General features: G+C 39.2%; 1 protein-coding gene across 1 annotated transcript in view; it reads left to right on the forward strand.

Annotated features, from left to right (window-relative positions):
* Positions 1-8,905: 8,905 nt before the first annotated feature.
* Positions 8,906-21,334, forward strand: part of LOC127957028 (transmembrane protein 132C-like) — a 181,478-nt gene continuing 169,049 nt past the window's right edge. Inside the window, exon 1 of the mRNA XM_052555360.1 lies at positions 8,906-9,523. Coding sequence (XP_052411320.1) covers positions 9,424-9,523 — 100 coding nt within the window. The 5' untranslated portion in view covers positions 8,906-9,423. The remainder of the gene's footprint in view (positions 9,524-21,334) is intronic.

The raw sequence follows: 21,334 nt of genomic DNA on the forward strand, positions 1-21,334 counted from the left end.
ACATTGGCATTAGTTCACAGAGCCATATATATATTAGTGCTGTCAAACGATTAATTGCCAAACTCGATTTAAAATACTGATCCACAACCCACACATCTGATTTGTTCAGAAACAACGATTCATTCAGGAACTAAACACCCTAGGCTACTGTGTGTTTGCTCGGACGTGCAATAATCGACTCTGGGTTGGATTTGTTTGGAAGTGACTTCGTTAGTTGGGCAAAATGAACAAGATAACTGGCAATGTGTTAAAAATATAAGTTGCTCAATTTTGACCTGTTATTTATTTATAAAGGTGCCATCGAATGCAATTCTAATTACTATTTTGCACCTTGTGTTCAAGGTGTAGAACACAGTTTTGTTGCCGCAGTATGTGAAAGCAACCAACCTATAATGGTAAAAAACCAGTTAATCTTTTTTTTTTTTTTATAATTCAAAAAAATCATAAACAGTCTCTCTTCACAAGCAGTTCCAGACTATGATGTCATAGTCAGAGAAAGCCCCTCCCATTTGTGACACTCTCTGCTCTATTAGCATATACACAGCCCTGATTGAGAAGCTGCGGTCCACCATTACTGTTCTCTTGCTGTAGTTGCTGGAGGTTCAATGTCAGCGCCAAAGAGCCATTAAAAGAGTTGTGTGTTGGGAGGCACCAACGAACATTGGAGTCTCCGTAAACCACTGAAGACATGGTGGTTACATTTCATTTTTGAAGGAAACATCCCAGGAATTTTTTTTAAAAGTCTATACTTTGTGCTAACCTTTCTGAAAGAGGGATAGATACCAATGCTTCATGCGCAGACTCCAGACAAATTAAGCATCACACATCATATTTTGTTTTCCAAAAAACCTTCTTGGGTCTCTGTAAATCTGATGTTGCTAAAGCTACCATTATCTCTGTCTGTTTTCACTAATGCTGCATTGGCGTGCTACCAGAATGATTGTGAACAGGAATGTGGTAGTTAAAAACTGCATTTGGAAGCAATGTGTGAGGTCAATAACATGGTCTTAACCAGTTAAACCGTAACACCGGTCTGCCTGCAAACATGAAGCTCAGAAGGGAGCACGGTTGCCAGGTTTTAAAGTAGCGCAATTGGCAACACTGGAAGGAAGGCGGGAGCAGCAGCTCATTTTCATTTAAACGGCACATACACATAAACAGAGCGTTTTGGCTCATACCCTAAAAGTGACAATTTCAAGAAGCTATAAAAAATTATCTGTGTTGTATTTTGAGATAACACTTTGCAAACACTCTGGGGACATCAGAATACAATATTATATTAAATATTATATCAATGCATTCTATGGCACCTTTAATTGTTGTTGTAAAAAAAATCTGTCACGCTCGCAATTGTGCTTTTGGTCTGAATATTACCTCGCTAAGGCCTCATGTCAACAAGAACAGCACTCATCCATATACAGTATTTGGAGATTTATTCCCCACAAAGACCATATAAATAGGCTAGAGGAGAAATAAAAGCTCATTCTTTTCACTGAATAAGACAATTCATTTTTAACTTGGGCAATATTTATTATGATATCATCATCAACGATATGGATTTGTAAAAACAAAATGTTTAATTCTGAAAACAACCCAACCTTAATCAGGATAATAGGTTATTCAATTTTCTAGCCAGCTTAAATAATCCACCAAAGAAGCTGTTGAAGATCCCTGATATATATATATAATTTTATTCTGATCATTTTATTGCAGGTGAGTTTACACTACCATTCAAAGGTTTGGGGTCAGAAAGATGAATTTGTTTGAAATAAATGTATACGATGGTGCTTTGTTGAGCAAGGGTGCATAAAAATCAGTGAATTCATTTCTGATTTCAAATAAATGCTATTCTTTTGAACTTTCTTGTCATCAAATAATCCTGAACAAATTTATTGTTTCAGCATTGTAATAATAACAAGATGTGTTTCTTGAGCATCAGATGATTTCTGAAGGATTTCGTAACACTGAAATCTGATATAATGTTTGCTATGGTATTTTAAATATATATCAAAATAGAACACCGTTATATTAAATTTGCAGTATCACCTTTTTTCCTGTATTTTTTATCAAATAAATGTTGCCTCGGTGAGAATAAGAGACTTCTTTCAAAATCTTGCCAGTCACACTATTGACAAAAAAAGTGAACTACTGATTTGTCACCTGGCAGCCATGCTCTGCATGCATTAGATTTCCCTGGCCATGTAACATCCCATCAAATATTATTCTGTCATACACTAGAGGCAGTTAAACCTGATTTCTTTTTGACTTCATGCATTGGTCAAAAATTGAACACTGTGCCTCTGAGCGGCAAAAGACATATTAAAGGGTACCTGTCTGACTCTGGAGTGCTGTTTCACCTTAATCCAAAATCAAACAGCTTCCATGCATGCTGAACAGACAAAGACCCCCATATCTCAGATGTTTTAAAGTATTTTCTGACAGTTTCAGTGACGTTTGTTACTCTCTGATGACAGATGGGTAATGTTTGCATGCAAATGCACAAGTTCCCATATAAACGAGCTGCAGCTTTTGCATCCCGAGGCCTAGTTTGAGTATGATTACGTGTATGCATGTCCACTTATATACAATCATCTGTATGTAAATTCTGTCTGAACCTGTTCAGATACAGCGATATTTAGCTTTCATGAGCACACAGAGTCAGTCCCTCATTCTCTAATTGCAGTTCGTCGTAGCCATCTGCCACACACTCGTCTGCTTCTCATCCCTCCTTTCTGTTCATTAGCACAATTATTCTCCCTTCGTTTGTGAGCACAACTCCTTCTGGTCATCCAACAGTCATAGAACATTCCTGGCACCCACTAATGGATCTTTGTGTGCTGCGAATAAATGTGTGAAGGCTGTTTCTGGATTAGGCCTCAATGTGTTTTGTTCTTCACTCTTGAGTTTCATTATTACCGAGTGTTAAAATCGGCTCATTAGCTAAACAGCACCATCGGCCAAAGTCCTCGTGTCGAGAAGTTGTTTTCATGGGATTCGGGTGGCAGAAGCTTGAGATGTTTTGCAATCCGAGAGCCATTGATTTTACTGTGTATGTGTGTGAGGTGATTGAAGGGTTGTCTGAATGCATGAAAGCTCCATGTGCCATTGAGGAATAGTCCTGTGCGCTTTGTGCGAGCACGTACAACGACTGAGGAAAGCAAATGTTTATATTCCGAAGTAAACGAACAAACAGATATAGATCTGCGCGACGCTCCTGAATTGATTTACACATCCACATAAACAAGCCGGCGGGTGAATAAGAGGCATGTAAATAACTAAAACAGTGAATTGCAGGCTTGATGGCCCAGTCAGATTGGATGTATTATAAATTACTCTATTTACATCATTCAGTCTCACTTTAAAGAGCTCTGCTAATCAGCACGTGTCACGCTGGAACTGCCAAGGGACAGAAGGTGAATGGGCCGGTCTCCATTGAAATTCATAGGTGTGTACTGAGCATGCTCAGTCGGACTCCTCCCCGCATGCCTCATCACACTGCAAGGTTTTAGCCAGACTGATGAGTGACGCTCGTCCCCACAACGACCAAAACATCGTCTCGCTCTGTGAGTCATGCCTTGCGGGCCATCCCACGGGACGCAATTATATGCAAATGAGGGTAATTAAGTCCTTGCGCACTGTGAGACGAGATCAAAATGAATATTTACACTCCTCCTAATAAATCCGTCTATCTCCTTACCCTCTCTCTCTCTCTCTGTTTCTGCAGGTGGGATGCTTTCTCTGGGGTAATCTACTGGCAAGTGAGATGTTTGCTCGAATCACGCTTCACTGACACTCCCCACTAACAGCAGATTCATGGGAAGTGTGTCATTATTGTTATTATTTCTTGTTTATTATTCGCATTATCATTATTTCAGTGATTGGCACTCGGCTCGGGGGTCTTGTTTGTTGATCGGCTTACTTTTTTGGCAGAATTAGACCTAAAAGCCTAACAGAATGTTTTATTCAGATTGTGACACAGAGGGGAAAAACTCTGAAGTGGAACTGGATGGGATAGTGTTTGCAGGGAAAGTGTATAATAAAAAGTGTATAATAATTCTTATTACTAATAGATTGGTGAAAAGGAAGCAAGATTATTATACTAACCAGGGCATTTGGTTGCTTGCTTGGTTTTACTTTAATGGCATAATGCTGGATAGTCCCAACAACATTGAAATCTCATTGGTTTAAATGAATGACAAGTTTAAGTGCGTTCCATTCATTTTGGTCAGAATAAAATGCACTTGTTAGAAATTTTTTTGTTTTTGACCTTTTCGCTTTACTTAAATATAATGAAGAATAAAATATTCATAATAGGTGCACATTAAATGATATGCACGTGTCTTTTTTCATTCTGCCCCAGAGCAGAGGTTTCCAAACCTTTTGTCATCTAAACCCTGTAGACATGAAATATTAATTCAGGGGGTACTTCAAGTAAACGTTTCAATTATTTAACAACACATTTGTAGTTTAACTTCAGAGTGGATTCAAACCTCTTTTTAGTTGTGATCTCAGTCCACACTACATTCACACTGGTGATTTTAGAATCATAATAATATTAGTTTTAATTCAAATTACAAAAATGGACAAAAACTTATTATTGTCTTACATTGGAATTGTAAAGTAAAATAAATAAAAATGAATATTTGAAAAACATAATGCATTTTATAGTACTAATATTTATGCCTTAAATAATTCACGGTCAAACCCTCAAGCTTTTAACATTTAAAATCATCAAGCTTTATTGTTTATTTATTTAAACTATGTAAATAAAGTGATCCGAGTGCACATGGCTTTCCCAAATGCACAGTAAACTCAGTACATGCAGAGATGGAGTTCGCTGCAGTTACTGTGAACAGAGCCGCTCTGAGACACTGAAAACACTGGATCATGAGCTGCTTGTGTGTGAATAAACACAGTTTGCAAACATATGTTTGGAAATCTCTGCTCCAGAGAATTTGTGGGAATATAGTTTGGTTAATCTGTCTTCTCATAAACCAGCGGAATCATTAGTGTATTCTGGCAAGCTCAATCGCTATTCTTAAATAAAAAAAACAAAACACAGAATGCATGAATTGTAATGTTAAGATTACCAATTACAACTAATTGTGATCAATAACAATTTGCTTTGTTAAATCTTTAACTGACATGACTCATTTCTAGCTTTCTAGTTGGCCTTCTCATCTGCTCAACTCTTAAATACAATCATTGTGTTCCAGAGTTTTTTGTATGCATCATAATGATGTTGGAATCACTAGGCCATGCAGTTTTTTTCTTTGTTTTCAGTGGTGTCTCTGTTGGCTACAAAAAATGGTAAGCTGCCAGACTAGGTGTTCTCATTCCATCTCCCATAAATAGCCCACGTTACAGCATTATGGCACCAGTTTCCATTTTTTTAGAGGCAACATTTCCTCATTTTTCATTTCCCATTGTTGTGACCTCCTCTCAATCTTTCCTGCTTCACTTTAACCTTAGATCTTTTACCTCTGCACTCTACATTAATCCTCCATCCTGTGATTCATGCGTCAAATAGGATGCAATGCATCACGGCCAGACGAGGACTCTCAAAATTTCTGAATGCTTACAAAAGACCTGCAATCTGCTCCAAATTCTAGTGAGTTTAAAAAATCCTCTCTTTGAGTTACAGATAATAGACGCGTGCCAGTTTATCGGTCATGTCCTGCTTCCTTTCTCCACTCTCTGTTTTATCATTATGGATCTCAGAGGAGCCAGTAACAGATTGGTGCTGAATACGGGAAAGGATTTGGCTGCGTTTTCTAGATTCTTTCAGACGAGCGTTCCCTCGTGAGATGCTGGAGTACTCAACATTTCACTGAATACGAGATGCAGTTCAAACAAACGTTCACATCTCTGATCGTGTGCAGATTGATGACTCGTGACACCCGTTTTTCATCTAAATATGCTAGTAAACAAACGATTCCGGACAGGCGCAGCATGGAAATGTGCTTTGGATGTCTAAGAGACCTGGAAGTTATGACTGCACACGCTTTGTGGCTCCGTTCCGGGTAATATACTCCCAACACATTCAGTCATTATAAACGGACCACGGTCAGGGCCAAATTGACATCAAATGAGGGCTTTGAATTAGGCCTTCTCGTCGGCATTGATTTATGCTGAGTGTTAAATTGCATCTCCTGAGGAGACGCGCGTTTAAACAACAGCTTTTCAAGAGCGTAATTGATCTGGTTGTAAGAGATCCTGAAAGGGCTGGAGGCCCTCGGTCAGAAAAACATTCATTTCTCTGCAGAGAAAGAAAAGCATTCGTTTTAAAGACCGATTGCACTTTGTCTGTTTCAAAGGCCAAGATAACGTGTTTTAACCATCATTGCTTACGTGATGGACCACGGCTAATTAGCATAGCACGATCTTATGAGTGTGTTTTGTAATATTCATTTTGATTCCTTCGTTATGTGACACAGGAGAGCCAAAAGTGCTGCACTGCAAACACAATCGGTTTGATGGCCTACATGATGGCATTCATTTGCATCAGTTAATTATTTAATTGTGTGTGGCTTCCCTTCTTAATTGGGATATAGGCTTTGTAATCAGGATGCTGGTGTGGTTTGAGTTTACGATGGCTGGTTTCACTAACTAATGAACGGTGTGAGAGCCTGTGGTGTGTAACACAATGTTGCTGGTCTGTCCGCCCCAGCGATGTGCCTGCTAGCATGCCCTCTGAGCCCTGCAATTCACCCACTGTTAATGAGATTCTAATATATACGGTACGGTTCAACAAGCACGGAGCTGCCTTTCTGCGCAGGGCTCATGTTCGCTGTGTGCATCTGTGACAATAGTGTTTGTGTGTGTGTGTTTATTCTAATGAGGATCATTGCAGTTTCTGCTGATTGCGGTTGTGTCTAAAGCCAGGTGAGCTTCCTCTAGCGACAGCCGCCTTCATTATTTGAGGAATTCGTTGTAGTCATCACAAACGGCTCTTAATAAAAGCAGTTTTTGTTAACTCAGTCATTAAGTGGTCTCCCAAGATAATGAATGGCATCCCAAAAGTGCTTTGAAAGATCAGTTTGTGGTGTGGAGTTTTTTTTATTTTTTTATTCTACACCGAGCAAAGCCCCTCAAATTTGTATATGTTCTCTTGAACTCTGACACTTGGAAATTGATGACAACAATAGATTTGATGGGACAAACTTGCGTATTAACTGCCACAGCTTGCTAGTGATGGGGAAAATTCAAAAATTTTAACATAGTTTAAGAAAATTTGATACTCTTTATCCAAGTGTATTAGGGGTTAAACTTGCTCAGTGAATGGTACAAAAATTATTAGGACCTTCTTCAGGTATTTTCTGAGATTTTTCATTATTATTGACTCATTGATATATATGAATATACAAAATATATAGTATAATTGATATAATTGTATATATTTTCATATGAATTTATATTATATGCATATATTATAATTATGATTTGAGTATTCAAATGGTCAAATAGTTAAATTTCTCGACTTCATGGCTATATCCTTACTGTTTGAAATTAGTTGAATGCTGAATTGTTGTGAATTATTGGTTAAATTTTGCTAAATGCAGCTTTGCAATTTTGCAATGTATCTCCAAACTATACAGAATGCAAATATCATTGCAGGGGTCTCTTAGAGTTGATGATGTCTGTGTGCCTGTGTGCATATAATACAGGAAACGAGGGTAAGACTGCAAGAAAAGGAGACGGGGATACAAGAGAGCCAGTGGTATTTGTTCTAAATGCACAATGCAGTGCATTCAGAAATCTGGGCCAAAAAACATCGATCCCAAATGCTGGGCCTGGCGATTAGATTCGGGAAGAAACAGAATGCATCGGATTCACTTGCTGTATTCATCATTCATGCACTCAATAGCTGGAAATATTTCGTCTGCCAAAGAAAAAAATTAAAGCATGGTTGAAAATACAGCTCCTGTTATCAACAAAAAGATAGATAATGAGTTAATAGGCCTCAGTTTAAAATAATTAGGTTTGCCTTTAAACAAAAAGAGCATGAAAAAAAAAGACCATGTATGCAGATGCATTTGTTTTGGATGATGTCAAAGTTTTACAAGACAACATTAACTAATGTTTTGATATATGATCTTTTCTACATGGTAGATTAACAAGTAAAAACATCAAATGCATGTAAAAGAGGAAGGTGGGTATACGTTTCAGATCTTGCATTGCCTGTGGCATTGGACCACACACAGAGACAGGTTATTCACTAATTCCTCACTAGGGGTCCCTGTTGTTCCTCTATTTGATCAGACACTCACTCTTACTCATGCTAAGGGTTCCCACTCAACAGACTGTTTCTCATACTTAAAATATATCCTGTACTTTATTTGTATGAAGCCAATGTCATAGGTTGGATTCCCAGGGAATGCATTTACTGCTGAGATGTAGAAATAGAAGACAGCTTAAACCAATCTTAAGTAGGTTTACTGGCCTTTACTTTGCTTTGTTTGCTGGTTTGTGAGGATTTTTTTGCATTTTAAAGCTCAAACCAGTTAAGATCAGCAAAACAATTTTGGTCAAATCATGTTTTTTTTTTGTTTGTGTGTCAGTAGGTAAACTATACATTTATTTAAAGTCTGGCAGCATGTTAATTTTGAAACAAACTCATATCTGTATAGCCAAATATCCCACTGTCCAGTCTTGGATGGCTTATGTTGTGCGTTTACCTAACTAAAAAAAAACTAAAAAAACAGTACAACAGTGCGTGTAAATTGCGTTTTGTACAATGAAAATGTTTTAGTTCATCCCCATGCCTCATTTGGTTGCAGGGATGAGGGGTTTTCCTTGCTTGTGATTGGCTGTTTTTTTTAGTGCACCTGTTCTGTGGGCTAACCCCATTGGCTAGCCAAGATGTCACTCTTTTTCGCCTCTTCTTCACGCGCTTCTCGCTCTTAGAGCTGGAGTACCAGCTTGACTGTTGGCCTTTCTGTCTCTGGAGAACTACGCGAGTAAGTTCTTTGGGAAAGCGAATATAAAAATCAGACATGTTAACGCAAAAGCAGCGTGACAGGATCGATGGGAACATTTCAGAGAGAGTCAACGGAGACCACCGGTGGTTTTTCGCTCTCGTGCGCCAAGAGATGGATTCATAGGACGCGCGGAGAACATCACCAACTTCTGCTGCGCGTAACTTCATAACCCCGCTGGTCCGGACCTCGACACTTGCTTTAAACTTTATATACTGAAGGAATAATAGCACCAGAGGAACAATGACAGTGACTTTCCCTGGCTTCTAATAGCGCTGTATCACTTTAGCGAAGCGCGTGGTTCTCGTTTCTCACGGAATTTTGGTGATAGTTAAAGGACGCGGAATTTTGGGGCCAATCTGCCGTCGAGCCAGTTACAATATCACATGACTTTCCAAAGGATTATGTTATTTATTCAACAACTTCTCAAACTAGACTATCCATAATGTCGTGTTTGAACAATACACTAGAAGCCAGAAAGCCAAAGATGATCGCTGCACGGATGGCGTTGCTGCAAGCGCTTCTCGCCGCATCTCTCCACGGAGGTAAAGACACATTTACGCACATCCAAAACTTGTTGAGAGATGGCATATCGTGCAGAATAAATTTAGTGAGCATGCTAAAAACGACAAGCATCATTCATGTATTCAAACAAATGTTTGTTGTGAAGCCCAGTGTAAGTGTGCTTTCACGTCTGTAGCGCAAATGCAAAAAAAAGTTGGTGCAGGCTGCTCGCTATTCCACTTGACCCATTTTAACATCTTAATTTACGTTTGAAATATTTATAGAGGAATGCACACACTTCTGTGATTAGTGGTTCGTGCGGTTTGGTCGTTGGAAGAGACTGGCGCGCGGCGACAGCAGCGGTGTGGTTTTGTTGTGCCAAGCTTATAAATAATAGAAATGTTGGTTTCTCACCTTGTTGTTTTGCAGTCTTATAATGAATTATGCATGCATGTAGTTAGCTGGCAAGACAGAGATGTAGAAACGGGACGTTTGAAGCGTACCGCACGAAATATCGCGTGGAAACGACAGTTTTATGATAGTGGCACGAGCACGTTTATTCTCGGACATTTATGAAGAGAGCGTAATGTGCAATGTTGTAGCAGTGTATAATTGAATTATTTTTAAATTTTTACATAAGAGTATTATCCGTAAGGTCTTCAGTTTCGTTAAAAAAATAAATAAATAAACATCTTGCTGTGCAAATGCAAGTAAGCTTAATTTCTTCACGCAGGAGAATCTTCTCTTTCTGTCATTAATTTATAATAGCTTGTTAAATGAACTGATGTGCTGGGTAACAGATGCATTCAATTTTTTTAGCCTTTATATTTGAGAATTGAATACATAGAAAGATATTTTCTGTGCTGAAGGTGAGCCACCCTATTTTCACTGTCCACAGAAGCAAGAGACAGTGATGAAATGAGCAGACTTGTGTCCCAGCAGCGTGCTGTTTTTATTCATCCTCTCCAGCTGAGGACCCACAGTGGCCTTCACATCTATTTTTACTTACACAATCCCAGCAAGTCTGAAACTGGACATGTCATACAAACAAACAATTACGCTGTGGGTGTGAGATAGAGATGGACAGAAAGTGTGAGGGATTGCAAAATTAGAAAGTATGTGTTGAAGAACGTGAGGGATGACAAGTTTGTCCGAGCGTGTGAGGGCTTGGACGGTATCAGAGATGTTGACTCTTGAGACAGCACTTGCTGATCAAGCATTGAAACTGTCATCATCATCATTACTGTTGTTTCCCCCCAGCCTCCTTCCCTGCAAATGTTGCCTCATACTGCTGTGTGTAATGGACTGCATGCAAAGAGTACATCACTTTCAAGTTCAGACAGCATGTGGTTTGAATGCATGGAATTGTGTCCGGTGAACTGTGCAATATCCACAGGAATAGTTGCAGATTTGTGTTTGTAGAGAACCGCGCAGTGCTTGCAGGTTAGCGTCTGTCAGTAAGATTACGAAAGTGCCAGTTGTTTGATTTATTTATGCTTTTTCTTTTAGACTACAGAACTGCTGACATACAGTAGGATAGACTTTTCGAATTGCGCAGCATATGAGGAATGGAAGCAAGAAGCAGAAAACAGCTTATAATGTGCATGTGTCTGTGTGATGTGCCAGTGTTTGATGACTGAGGAGACAGATCTGTGAGTGAGTTACAGCAAATTTGCAATTTGTCTGCAATTGAAGGGCTGAAAACGCACCTGTTCTCAATGACGACATCGATAAATCAGTGTGATGAAAGGTTTTTGTTGCTTCAGGGAGTTTTAGGAGCTTAATTGACAAAAGCAGATGGATGTTTACCGAAGGACCGTCTTCCAAGTAGGGCTTAGAGCTCATTTTCCTAGCTGTGCGAAAACTGACTGTGAAATATCTCTCATCTTCAGCTTCCCCTGCCTTCGGCGTCTGAGGGCAGATATCTGTGTGTTTCGGGGCTCAACCGCAGGTCTGAACAGTTGTAACAAAACTAGAGGTGTTATTAAAACTGTCAGACTATCAGGCTGTCAAACACCGTTGCCTTGCCATGCCACACACACACACACACACACACACTGGCCGTGTCTGCAAGCCAGGCCGAGCAAGGGGCCCATATGTTTGAGGGTTGGCTGACACCAGGGAGATGATTTGCTCTAGGGAGACTGTGAAGCCTAAATCTCTTTCGCTCGTTTTTCCTCGTTCATACAAACACACACACACAGCCGTGCAGGCATTCAAGCATGCTTATGTGCACAGACACACCCCCTTGGTGGGTTTTCGTGCTGACAAACTATCTAGCAAAGCAATAAATAGTGCATTTTTGCTTTGTTTCTTCAATTCATCAGATTAAATTCAAGATACACAGCTAGAAGTGAGAGCTGCGAGTGTGTGCTTTTAATAATCCATAGCCAAAGAGGGGTAATCAAGAAGATATTTCCCCTCAGATTGGCATCCAGAGAGAAAAGAGGGATAGTGGACGGGAGGGGGGCAGTAATGACTGTGATCATTATCTTCTGTGTTTTTAATTGAGATAATGACCCTGAGGAAGACAGTGAAACTCCCATAGGAAGGATTTCTTTCTTTCTTTCTGCCCCCCTTTTTCTTTCATTTCCCCGTCTATTTTTCTCCTTTCGATTTCCTTGAAGTGACTGCATGAAATTCATCAGTTTTGATAGCCCCGCTTCCAAGATGCCTCCATTTATTTTTATTCATTTATTTGTTTATTCTCAATTTGTTTATGCGCTATAACCTCGAACAAAGAAGGGTTGTTATCCGGGAGTCTAAAGGTAAATGTTTCCTTTGAAATCCTCTGTTGTGTTCCCTTTACGAAATACTTAAATGCGATTCTGTCACTTCTAGCTCCTCAGAGGCGGAGAGAAAGAAGTTTGCTGAGACCGAAATGATTTTCCATTACAACTGCAGAAGGACCAGTTAGCGAGTTCCCATTTTGCAAACGTAATAAAATTGAAAACTTTCATCTCAGCAAATTGATTTCGGTCGGATTCAGAAAGGAAGAATGAAGAGGAGTGGGGGGGGGGGGGGGATCATTAGATCACTGGAGCATGACTGTACCGTGGGACTTTAGGATTTTGCGTATAGCGGTGAGAAAACACACAGAGGCTCCCGCTTCACTTTTATTAATTCATTCACTCATCCTGTGACTTTGTGAAGAAGATTTTTGCATTAGGGAATGGCAAGTGGGTAAATACAAAGTCATAATGAAGAAGAAAGACCGACTCTGATAAAAACTGGCAGCAAAAGCAAGACTGTACTGATAAAGAAGGCATGAATAAATTGATTTATGACTCAAGAATTTATGCACATCTATATTTTATTCTTTTGTTTTCTGGAAAACTTGTTTTCGCCTCCATTTCACTATCTATTTGCAGATTGCCGGAAGGTATTTATCTGTCATTAAGGAATCTCAGCCAGCAGTTCATTTAACACATACATGCCCTTAGAGCTCCTGAGAAATGATTGCCATTATCGCCAGCTAGACTCCACATACTCTCTTTTGGATGTATTGTAGCCATATAGTATTGGCTCTGGAAATTAGAGTTGCACTTTTGTGTTGCTAGTTGGCTATCACTCTCTTTTTCTTTCTCTGTATCGATTGGACTTGGTTCTTTCTCCTCTGATGATGTGAGAAAGGGAGCGCGAAGGAGGGGGTAAAAGAGGATACTGGAGGTGTTAGAGGTGGCTCTTGTTTGTGTAGATGGAATAATTAACGCTCATTAAGAGGGTGATGAGAGGCTTAGGGGTGATGCTACTTGTTAGGATAATTAGAGTCAAATAGGCCTCATTATGCAAATTGGGAGGAAGTGTGATTCTGTCAGTGTTTACCTGAACTCTGTCGTACTGATGACCTCAAATAGAGACGACAGTGTCGAGTGAAGCAGAGCATCTAAAGAAACGCATAATGAGCTGTTATAGGGTGAGAGGAAATAGAAATAAAATAAGCAATGATCTATTTAAGAGATGCGAAGGAGAAAAACGAGTAATGAGGTGACAGAAACGAGGGAGGATGGATGAAATCTGTAATCTGTAATCAGATATAAACTCGCAGGGCAATAAAGAAGCAGCTCCATTTTCAGGGAAATGAAATGTTTCTCAAATTATTTTTCCGTAGAGAGATCGCTGGATAAGCCTTTCAGGCCAACTCTGTCGCAGAAAGAAAAACAAATCTCTGTATAATAGGATTGGTAAAAATAATATAACAAAATACGATGCCCTTCCAAGCAGCAGTGTCAAAGCGAACACCTTGAAGACCGCTCCGTAAGTCGGTGTTTCTTGTTCCTCTAGAGCCCCCTTCCTCAAATCTTACCCTGGAGGTCCAATGCACTGCAGAGTTTAGCTCTAACCCTGATCAAAGTCACCTGCCTGTCATTTTCTAATGATCCCAAAGACATTGATTGGGATTGATTAGCATGCTCAGGTGTGTTTAATTAAGGTTAGATCTAAACTCTGCTGGAAAGTGGATCTCGAGGTCCAGATTTGGAGGATCCCTGCTCTAGAGAGCACTTGCGTGGACGCCTGCAAAGCTTTTTAAAGCATTGGACGCTGAGACTGTGAAATGTTAAGTTGTTTGCCAACCGCCAATTTAAAAAAGAAGAAGAAGAAGAAGAAGACTGTGAAATGTCGCAGGTATGGGATTTTATATATTTATGAGGCTTGTGTGTGTCTATGGTTGTCTGTAAGGCATCGACCTCTACTGTGGCTGTACTAAGGTGTGTGTGTTTGGTGTATGTGTGATGGATCGAGGCTCTCGTTAACCGCAAGCCTCAGTTGGTGATTACTTCTCAACATGTTGCCTGTCCTGCTGAGTTTTGGCACCATGATACACACACACACACACACATGGTTAAGACCTAAATGACTTTGCTCAGAGTTGGGTGGAGCGCTCCCAGCGCTGTGTGTGTGTATATGTGTACAGCTCTTCTTGGCACTAGATCACTCCATCACTTTGCCTGGCATACGTTCTGTCAGATGGTCTGTCTGCTTGGCGTGACCTCACTGCTCTCTGTACGCCTGCGATGCAGTAATAGATAAATAATGCTTCTGTTCACAACATAAAAGCTTCCTTGGTGAACAACTTAAAATAGAAAGAAACAAATTAACATTCTGCATGGTGCAAGAGTATGTTCTGAATGATTTACGCCCTCTCATTGGCAATTTCCGTTTCTCTCTGTTGTTGGCCAGATGATGGACCCACTCTGTGTTGTTCTAAGAAACAGTTTTGATTGAAAACAAACCGTTTCATTTAGCCAATTAGAATACAAGCAGATGAAGTCATGTCAGCTTATTTATGAAAACCATATAGAATGTAATTGCATGTAGTTCAGGTTTAGCATTTTTTTTTTTTGAGCCATGATGTTGCAAAAACTAAGAAAATGATCAATATACCACATGTAAGAGTATATTGTGAGTTCCCCAAAATGACCTTTTGATGTTGTGAACGCTGAAATTAAAACTGAGACCGTGTGTCATGATGATCCTAAATACCATGAAGATTGCAATGCGTGATTTGTGTCATCCATGGAAATTACTGATAAACTCTTGGCATTTCTACTAACTGTACCAGTGTGTGTGTGTGTGTGTGTGTATAATAATGCACCTCTACTAACACCTACGTTCTTGCGTCACATGGAAACACACACAGGCTCACAATGATATTGATGCACATCTGACATTTTGAGGCTCCATTCGTCTTGAGAGGTAGGATTGAGGGGGTGTGGGGTGGGACCGGTGACATTTCATGCAGTCATAATGTTATTCGTTATGGCAGAGGGGCACTGGAGAGGGTACAGCGGGCGCTGCCTGTGTGTGCCACAACCCATCTGTCTCATTGCCCCCCTCTTTCTCTCTCTCTCACTTTCTGTGGGTGAAATGGCAGCAGCATTTTTCCCTTCACCCCGAGGCCTCAGAGATATCCCTGCCTGCTTTCCCCTGATAAGACAAACCTACAGCACTTACCTTTCCCTCGCTCCTCCGCTCTCTCTTCTCCAGCCTCTGCTTTAGGAGACAGAAAGGGGTGTAATCTTTGGGGAACTTTACGTAAGTGCAGTAGAAGAGACCTGTGATATTTGCTTTCACTCAGAGTTCTTCTGTTGGTAGCTCTTTAAAGTACCAGTGCTTTGAGTGGGTCTGCTAACATGTTAGCAGTGATGGTACGATGCCAGGTAGTTACGTAGCCAAGTAAACAGACTGCAACTGTTCAAAAGTACAAAGCAGCAATTAATATACACCTTATGAAATGATTGATGAATGTTTGAGTGGTGTTGTATAATCAGGTTTGTTTAGCTTGGTGTGCATCGGTAAGAGGACTGAATGAAGGCTCAAGTGGTAATTCTGCTGTATTTACCTGCTTTTTCTACAAGTCAGTTACATCACCTTATTAATATTCATGAGGCAAGTTGATAGTCTCACACTTTTTTGAACAAACGTATTATTATTAATATTATTATTATTACTTCTCGTAACTAGCTTGCTTTAGGTAGTATATTAATATATTTTTAAATATTCAATTCAAATGTTTGGGGTCAGTAAGACTTTCATTAAGATAAATTGTTTTTTAGAGTTTTCTGTTTGCAAAGAATCTTAAAGTTGTTTTCACCATTGATAATACTATAATTATTTTGAGCACCAAAACTGCTTACTAAGATCATTTCTAAAAAGATCATGTGACTCTGAAAATGTAATTAATGGCTGATGAAAGTTTTTTTCTTCTACTTTGTCATCACAGGAATAAATTATATTATTTTATGATCTAATTTTGAGATATATGTATATGTATATGTGTGTGTGTGTGTATATGTGTGTGACCCTGGTGTAAATTTGTCAAAATTGGGATTTATACATCATCTGAAAGCTGAATAAATAAGCTTACCAGTAATGTTTTGTTTTTTGTTAGGATCGGACAATATTTGGCTGAGATAAAACTATTTGAAAATCTGGAATCCTAGGGTGCAAAAAAAATCAAAATCCTTTAAAGTTGTCCAAATGAATTCTTAGCAATGCATATTACTAATCGAAGATTATGTTTTTATATATTTACGGTAGGAAATTTACAAAATATTTTCATGGAGCATGGCCTTTACTTAATATCCTAATGATTTAAAAAAAAAAAAATTCATAGTTTTTACAATGTATTTTGTGCCCCAGGGTCACATATAATATATTGGCCTCTACACAGATCAGTCAGTCTGGCTAATTAACTAACTAATTGCCATTTTGTATATAATTACGTTTATATTGTGTAATTTCAGCAATCTGTATGAGTGTCATATTTTCTAGTATTAAATTGCATGCAGTAATTGCATTATTTACTTCAACATTTCCATCCATCTTCCACCATTCTCCTTGGATATAAACAAGGGCTTTGACCATAGCAAAACCTATTTGGCTCCTATTAAAAGCAAGCTTTTTATTGTCATGCTGATGTTTTGTTTTTGGCCATTTGTGTCTCTTTAATGTCACCATACGCTTACGGACTCCTCTGTCCACGTGCTGTTAGATTGCTCCGAGTTCTTCCTGCTCTCCATATCTCTCTCTGTTTCTCCCAGCTGACTGTTTAACTGCTGTTTACTCGTTTGCCATTCCTCTGAGAGGTAATTAAGGATGGTACAAAGAGAGAAAGAGTGAAAAAGCAGGAAAGGAGAGTTGGTTTTATTACCACTGAGTTCCACTTGCAGTCATATGCTATGTGTGTCTTTCCTCTTCTGCTTGCTTCTCATTTTCCGCCTGCCTCCGTTTTTGCATTCCTCCTTCTCCCTCTCTATCTGTCTTTGTGCTGTCATACAGTTCTTCGGCATGCACTCTCTCTAAATTTCGCTCACTGTCTTCTTTCTGTCTCTGATCTTCCCTCTGTTAAACCTGTTCTCTCTTGTTAGAGCAGAAAGGACGTCCAGAACTGTGTGGTAGAGTGAAGTTTAGCCCAGGGCTTAACCTGTAAGTATCACTGCAAGCAGACGGCAAGATTGAAGATCAGCCTGTATGGGCCTCTCTCAAGAGGGAGGGAAAAGAGAGTGAGGGAAATTGAGAAAGAGAGAAAATCATTGTTCAGGACTTGCTCACATCTCTATAGATCAGAGTCAAAATCTTTTAGTTTTGAGCTGCCGATCTCCTCCCTGAAGCCTTCACAAGAAGAGGAGAATCATCCTCTCTGGTTCTCAATCATCTCTCATCATTGGTAAAATAGTTCTCGCATTCTGTGCTTAGCAGGTTTAAAGTAAGCCTTTGGAAGTTTCTTTCCAAACTGTTCTGAAAGAACTCCATGCATGCATACACAACGGTTCTCATACTAGATTGTATCTAACAGTATGGGTTTGTGTTTGTGTTTTTTTAGGTGTGTGGGAAGGTTTGAGGCTGTGTGTAGAAGAAAGAAGGATTTTCTGAAATGTATATTTTGCCATCCACATGGATTTCTGTTTGTAGAGCATTGGAAGATGTCTAAATGATGTGGGCTTTCCCTGTTGAAAGTGACTGTAAGTGTGTGTGTGTATGAAAGTGAGGTTTTCTGTGTTGGTGTGTCTGAGGGAGACAGAGAGCACTTGTACTACTTTAAATATTCAGTGAGTGTGTAATTGTCTAAAGTAGCTTTGCGTCCCCAAACTCTCAACCATATAATCACAGAAGAACAATGCACTGAACATTAAGAGTGTGAGAGAGGTAACTTAAGACAAGTCAGATGACTCTCGTCACCTCATCCATTCCCTATTCTTCTGTCCAATATCCTTCTCCTTGTACCTGAATTCTGTTGTGACGCGTGTGTTTGTGAGTAATTTGCCTTGATGCTAATCTGATACTGGAGAGAGTGCTTCCTCAGCCTCCTAACCTCTCTTTCAACCCAAACCTCATCTAATTTAATCATTCATTGTCTTTTTATCTGTTGACGTCATTAAAAAGTACAAAAGGTCAGTGCTGTGGTTCTCATGTGTGCGACGCAAGTTCAAGTCCAGTTGTCATTTATATCTGTTCTGCACTGTTTCTTGTCCTATCTCTCAGCGCCAAAGGCCTAAAATAGAACTCTCTTTTTTTTTTTTTTTTTTTTTTTTTTTTTTTTTTTTTAGTACAGAATGTTAGTGCTGTCTTCCAGTTCTGAAATTGGCGGCATGATGCTAGTGTGTTCTGGGTGGTTGGCAGAGCATTGCTGTACGGTTGCTAGGTGGTTGCTTGCTGGCACAAGTCAAAAGAGCCCACTTGCAAGTCTCTGATATTCTGGAGATATCCCTAGATATAGCTCGAGTCCCTCCTTCAGTGCAAGTCTAAGGATTTTTTTTTTTATCACACGTTTTATCATCTTCCAGGTTGAAATCATAGGTCTGACTTAGAATAGCACACTTCTCAGTGAGCTGCACTATTTTCGAGGTATCATTCATATCAGCAGCACGAACAGTGTAGTTTAATACAATAGGCGTTTTGAACAGGAAACCTAAATATATGCAATAGTAATAGTGATTCCTGCCTTAGCAGGCAGCCCTAATAAACACATGCCTCATGTTTTTTGCATTGTGTGCAAGTTTTGTTTCCTTCTAGGTCATTGAGCCGAACCCAGTTGCTTAAATTTCAAGATATGCAATATATTCTGGTTCTCTTTCTAAAAACAGCATTGTCTGGAACCCGGCAGGGCTCAGGGACTGAGAGTTTTTCTGTATTTCCTCCCTCATCTGCCTACACATGCATCTCACTTTACAGAACCAGTAGACTGTAAGAGCACAGACTCTCAAAGCAGTTCATGTTTATTTGTATAGCGCTTTTCATTGCAAAGCAGCTTCACAGAGAATTTGGTAGTTTTGTATGTTGGTTTAGGGTCGGCATTGAAGCTTGTGCAATTTTAGTTACCTTGGGCTTCAGTAAGATCAATTCCATGCGATATAATTAAATTACATTTTATATATTTTATATATGTGTAAAAATGTACGAAACAAGTGTGTATTTTAAATTCAGCCTATTTGTGTAATTTATTTGCTGTAATTTATTTATATTATTTGTTTCAGACATCAACCATCCTGCTCTGGAATGTCCATAATGTCATCCGCCATAAAAATAAAAAACACACATTAGTTTGCCACTAGTGCTGATTGGTCCCAGTGTTAAGAAAGTTCCTTGTATCCTGTGAGTGTGTGCATGTGTGTGCAAGAGACAGATACATCAACCTAGCTCGGGCACTCAGGCACAGCTTAGGGAAGGTCCCTGGGATAAAAATGAAATTACATTCGATATCAGAGGTTAGAAATCCTCACCACTCCATTTGGATTAGATCAGATTGGTGTGAGTTTGTGTGTGCATGTGTGTTTGTACATTTGCCAAAGGGTATAACCAGGCCGGACAGGCTAAGTGTTGTCTGTGTGAAAGAGAGAGAGAGAGTACTATGAGTCAGAGAGAGAATCAGTGGGCTAAGATTACGTGTCTGTAGTACTCCTTTAAATTTGAGTTTTTATTAAAACGGTCAATAAACAGACAAAAGCACTTCATTTTTACGAAGACCAACATGGCTCCTCTGAGAGCTGTTACCAGGCAGGGGAATAAATAGCATGAATATCAGCATAATGGCTTTGGAGGCGACAGAGAGAGAGAGTCGAACGCTTCCCCGGAAAAAGAAAACACAAGTCAATCCCAAATTCAATCTCTCCCGCTCTCCCAAAGCCTAGCCATGCTGTGATGAGGAAGCCCAGAGCTAATGTGCCTGTTATTCTGTTCACAGAATTCTTTTCATGTTCTTTCCCCTTTTATATTTTTGTTCTTGCGTAATTTGGTGCCTCAGATATTTGGAGCAGTCAAATTAAAAACACATCAGAGAATTGTGGGAAGTGCAGTTTAGCCTGGGTGAGTAAGCACCTTTTTTTTTTTTTTTTTTTGAGATTTGGAGCTTAACTTGCAAGAGCCCTGATGACCGCTTATATTCCTTTTGCATTTTAACATTCACATTCATATTCATTTTCAGCATCTGTGTGTCTTTTTATGCATATACTACCACAGGAATCAGTGCAGAGAAACGGTTCTTAAAGGAATAGTTTATCTGAAAATGAAAATTCAGTTATCATTAACATAAACTCATGTGACGTCCATAGAACACAAAAGGAGAAATTTTACATGTATTGGGTGATCTTTTGTAAACAGGGACATGAGATTGTTTTTTTTGTTTAGTTTGTTTAACTATTTTTATTTTTTCAGACATTAAGATTTAATAATGCCAAAGTTAACTACTAGCAAACGACACCTTGAAAGGGATAGTTCACCCCAAAATCAATTTTTTGTTATTTACTCACACTCATGTTCAAAACCTATATGACTGACTGACTTCTTCAGTTAAATACATTTTGTAAAATGCTGGCAGTGAAACGGTTTAATTACCATTCACATCCATTATATGAAAAAAAAACAAAAAAACATTAGCAGTTTCTCAAAATATCTTATGTTCAACAGAAGAAAGAAAGTCTGTAGGTTTGTAGCCTCAAGGCCTTTTCACACTCAACGCCAAAATATGGTGTGAATGTTCGGCGCCATGAGGCTTTTGAATTGAAACGGTAGATCCCTATGGGGCTATTCACACTAGGTGCAATCATTTGCAGCACGAAAAAAAGCAATGGTTTTATTTTCTGTCCTATGTGTTGACTCTATTTCTTTTTTTTACCCCATGTTTTTGGCGAAATGGTCCATCCAATTAGATTTTAGCTAAGATCACATGCTCGGAGCAGCTGCTGTTGCACGAAAGCGTGAGAGTGGTGGCGCTGTTTCCACAAACGGTGTCTAAAAAAGCAAATAGACATGATTTATATTTCCAGTGTTTTATGCAGCTCATTATATTTTTATGACAATAAAGAATGTTTATGACAAATAAGAAGCAGCTGGCATACAATCCATTTTAAAAC

Source organism: Carassius gibelio, chromosome B5, assembly GCF_023724105.1.
Source record: "Carassius gibelio isolate Cgi1373 ecotype wild population from Czech Republic chromosome B5, carGib1.2-hapl.c, whole genome shotgun sequence".
NCBI classification, from domain to species: domain Eukaryota; kingdom Metazoa; phylum Chordata; class Actinopteri; order Cypriniformes; family Cyprinidae; genus Carassius; species Carassius gibelio.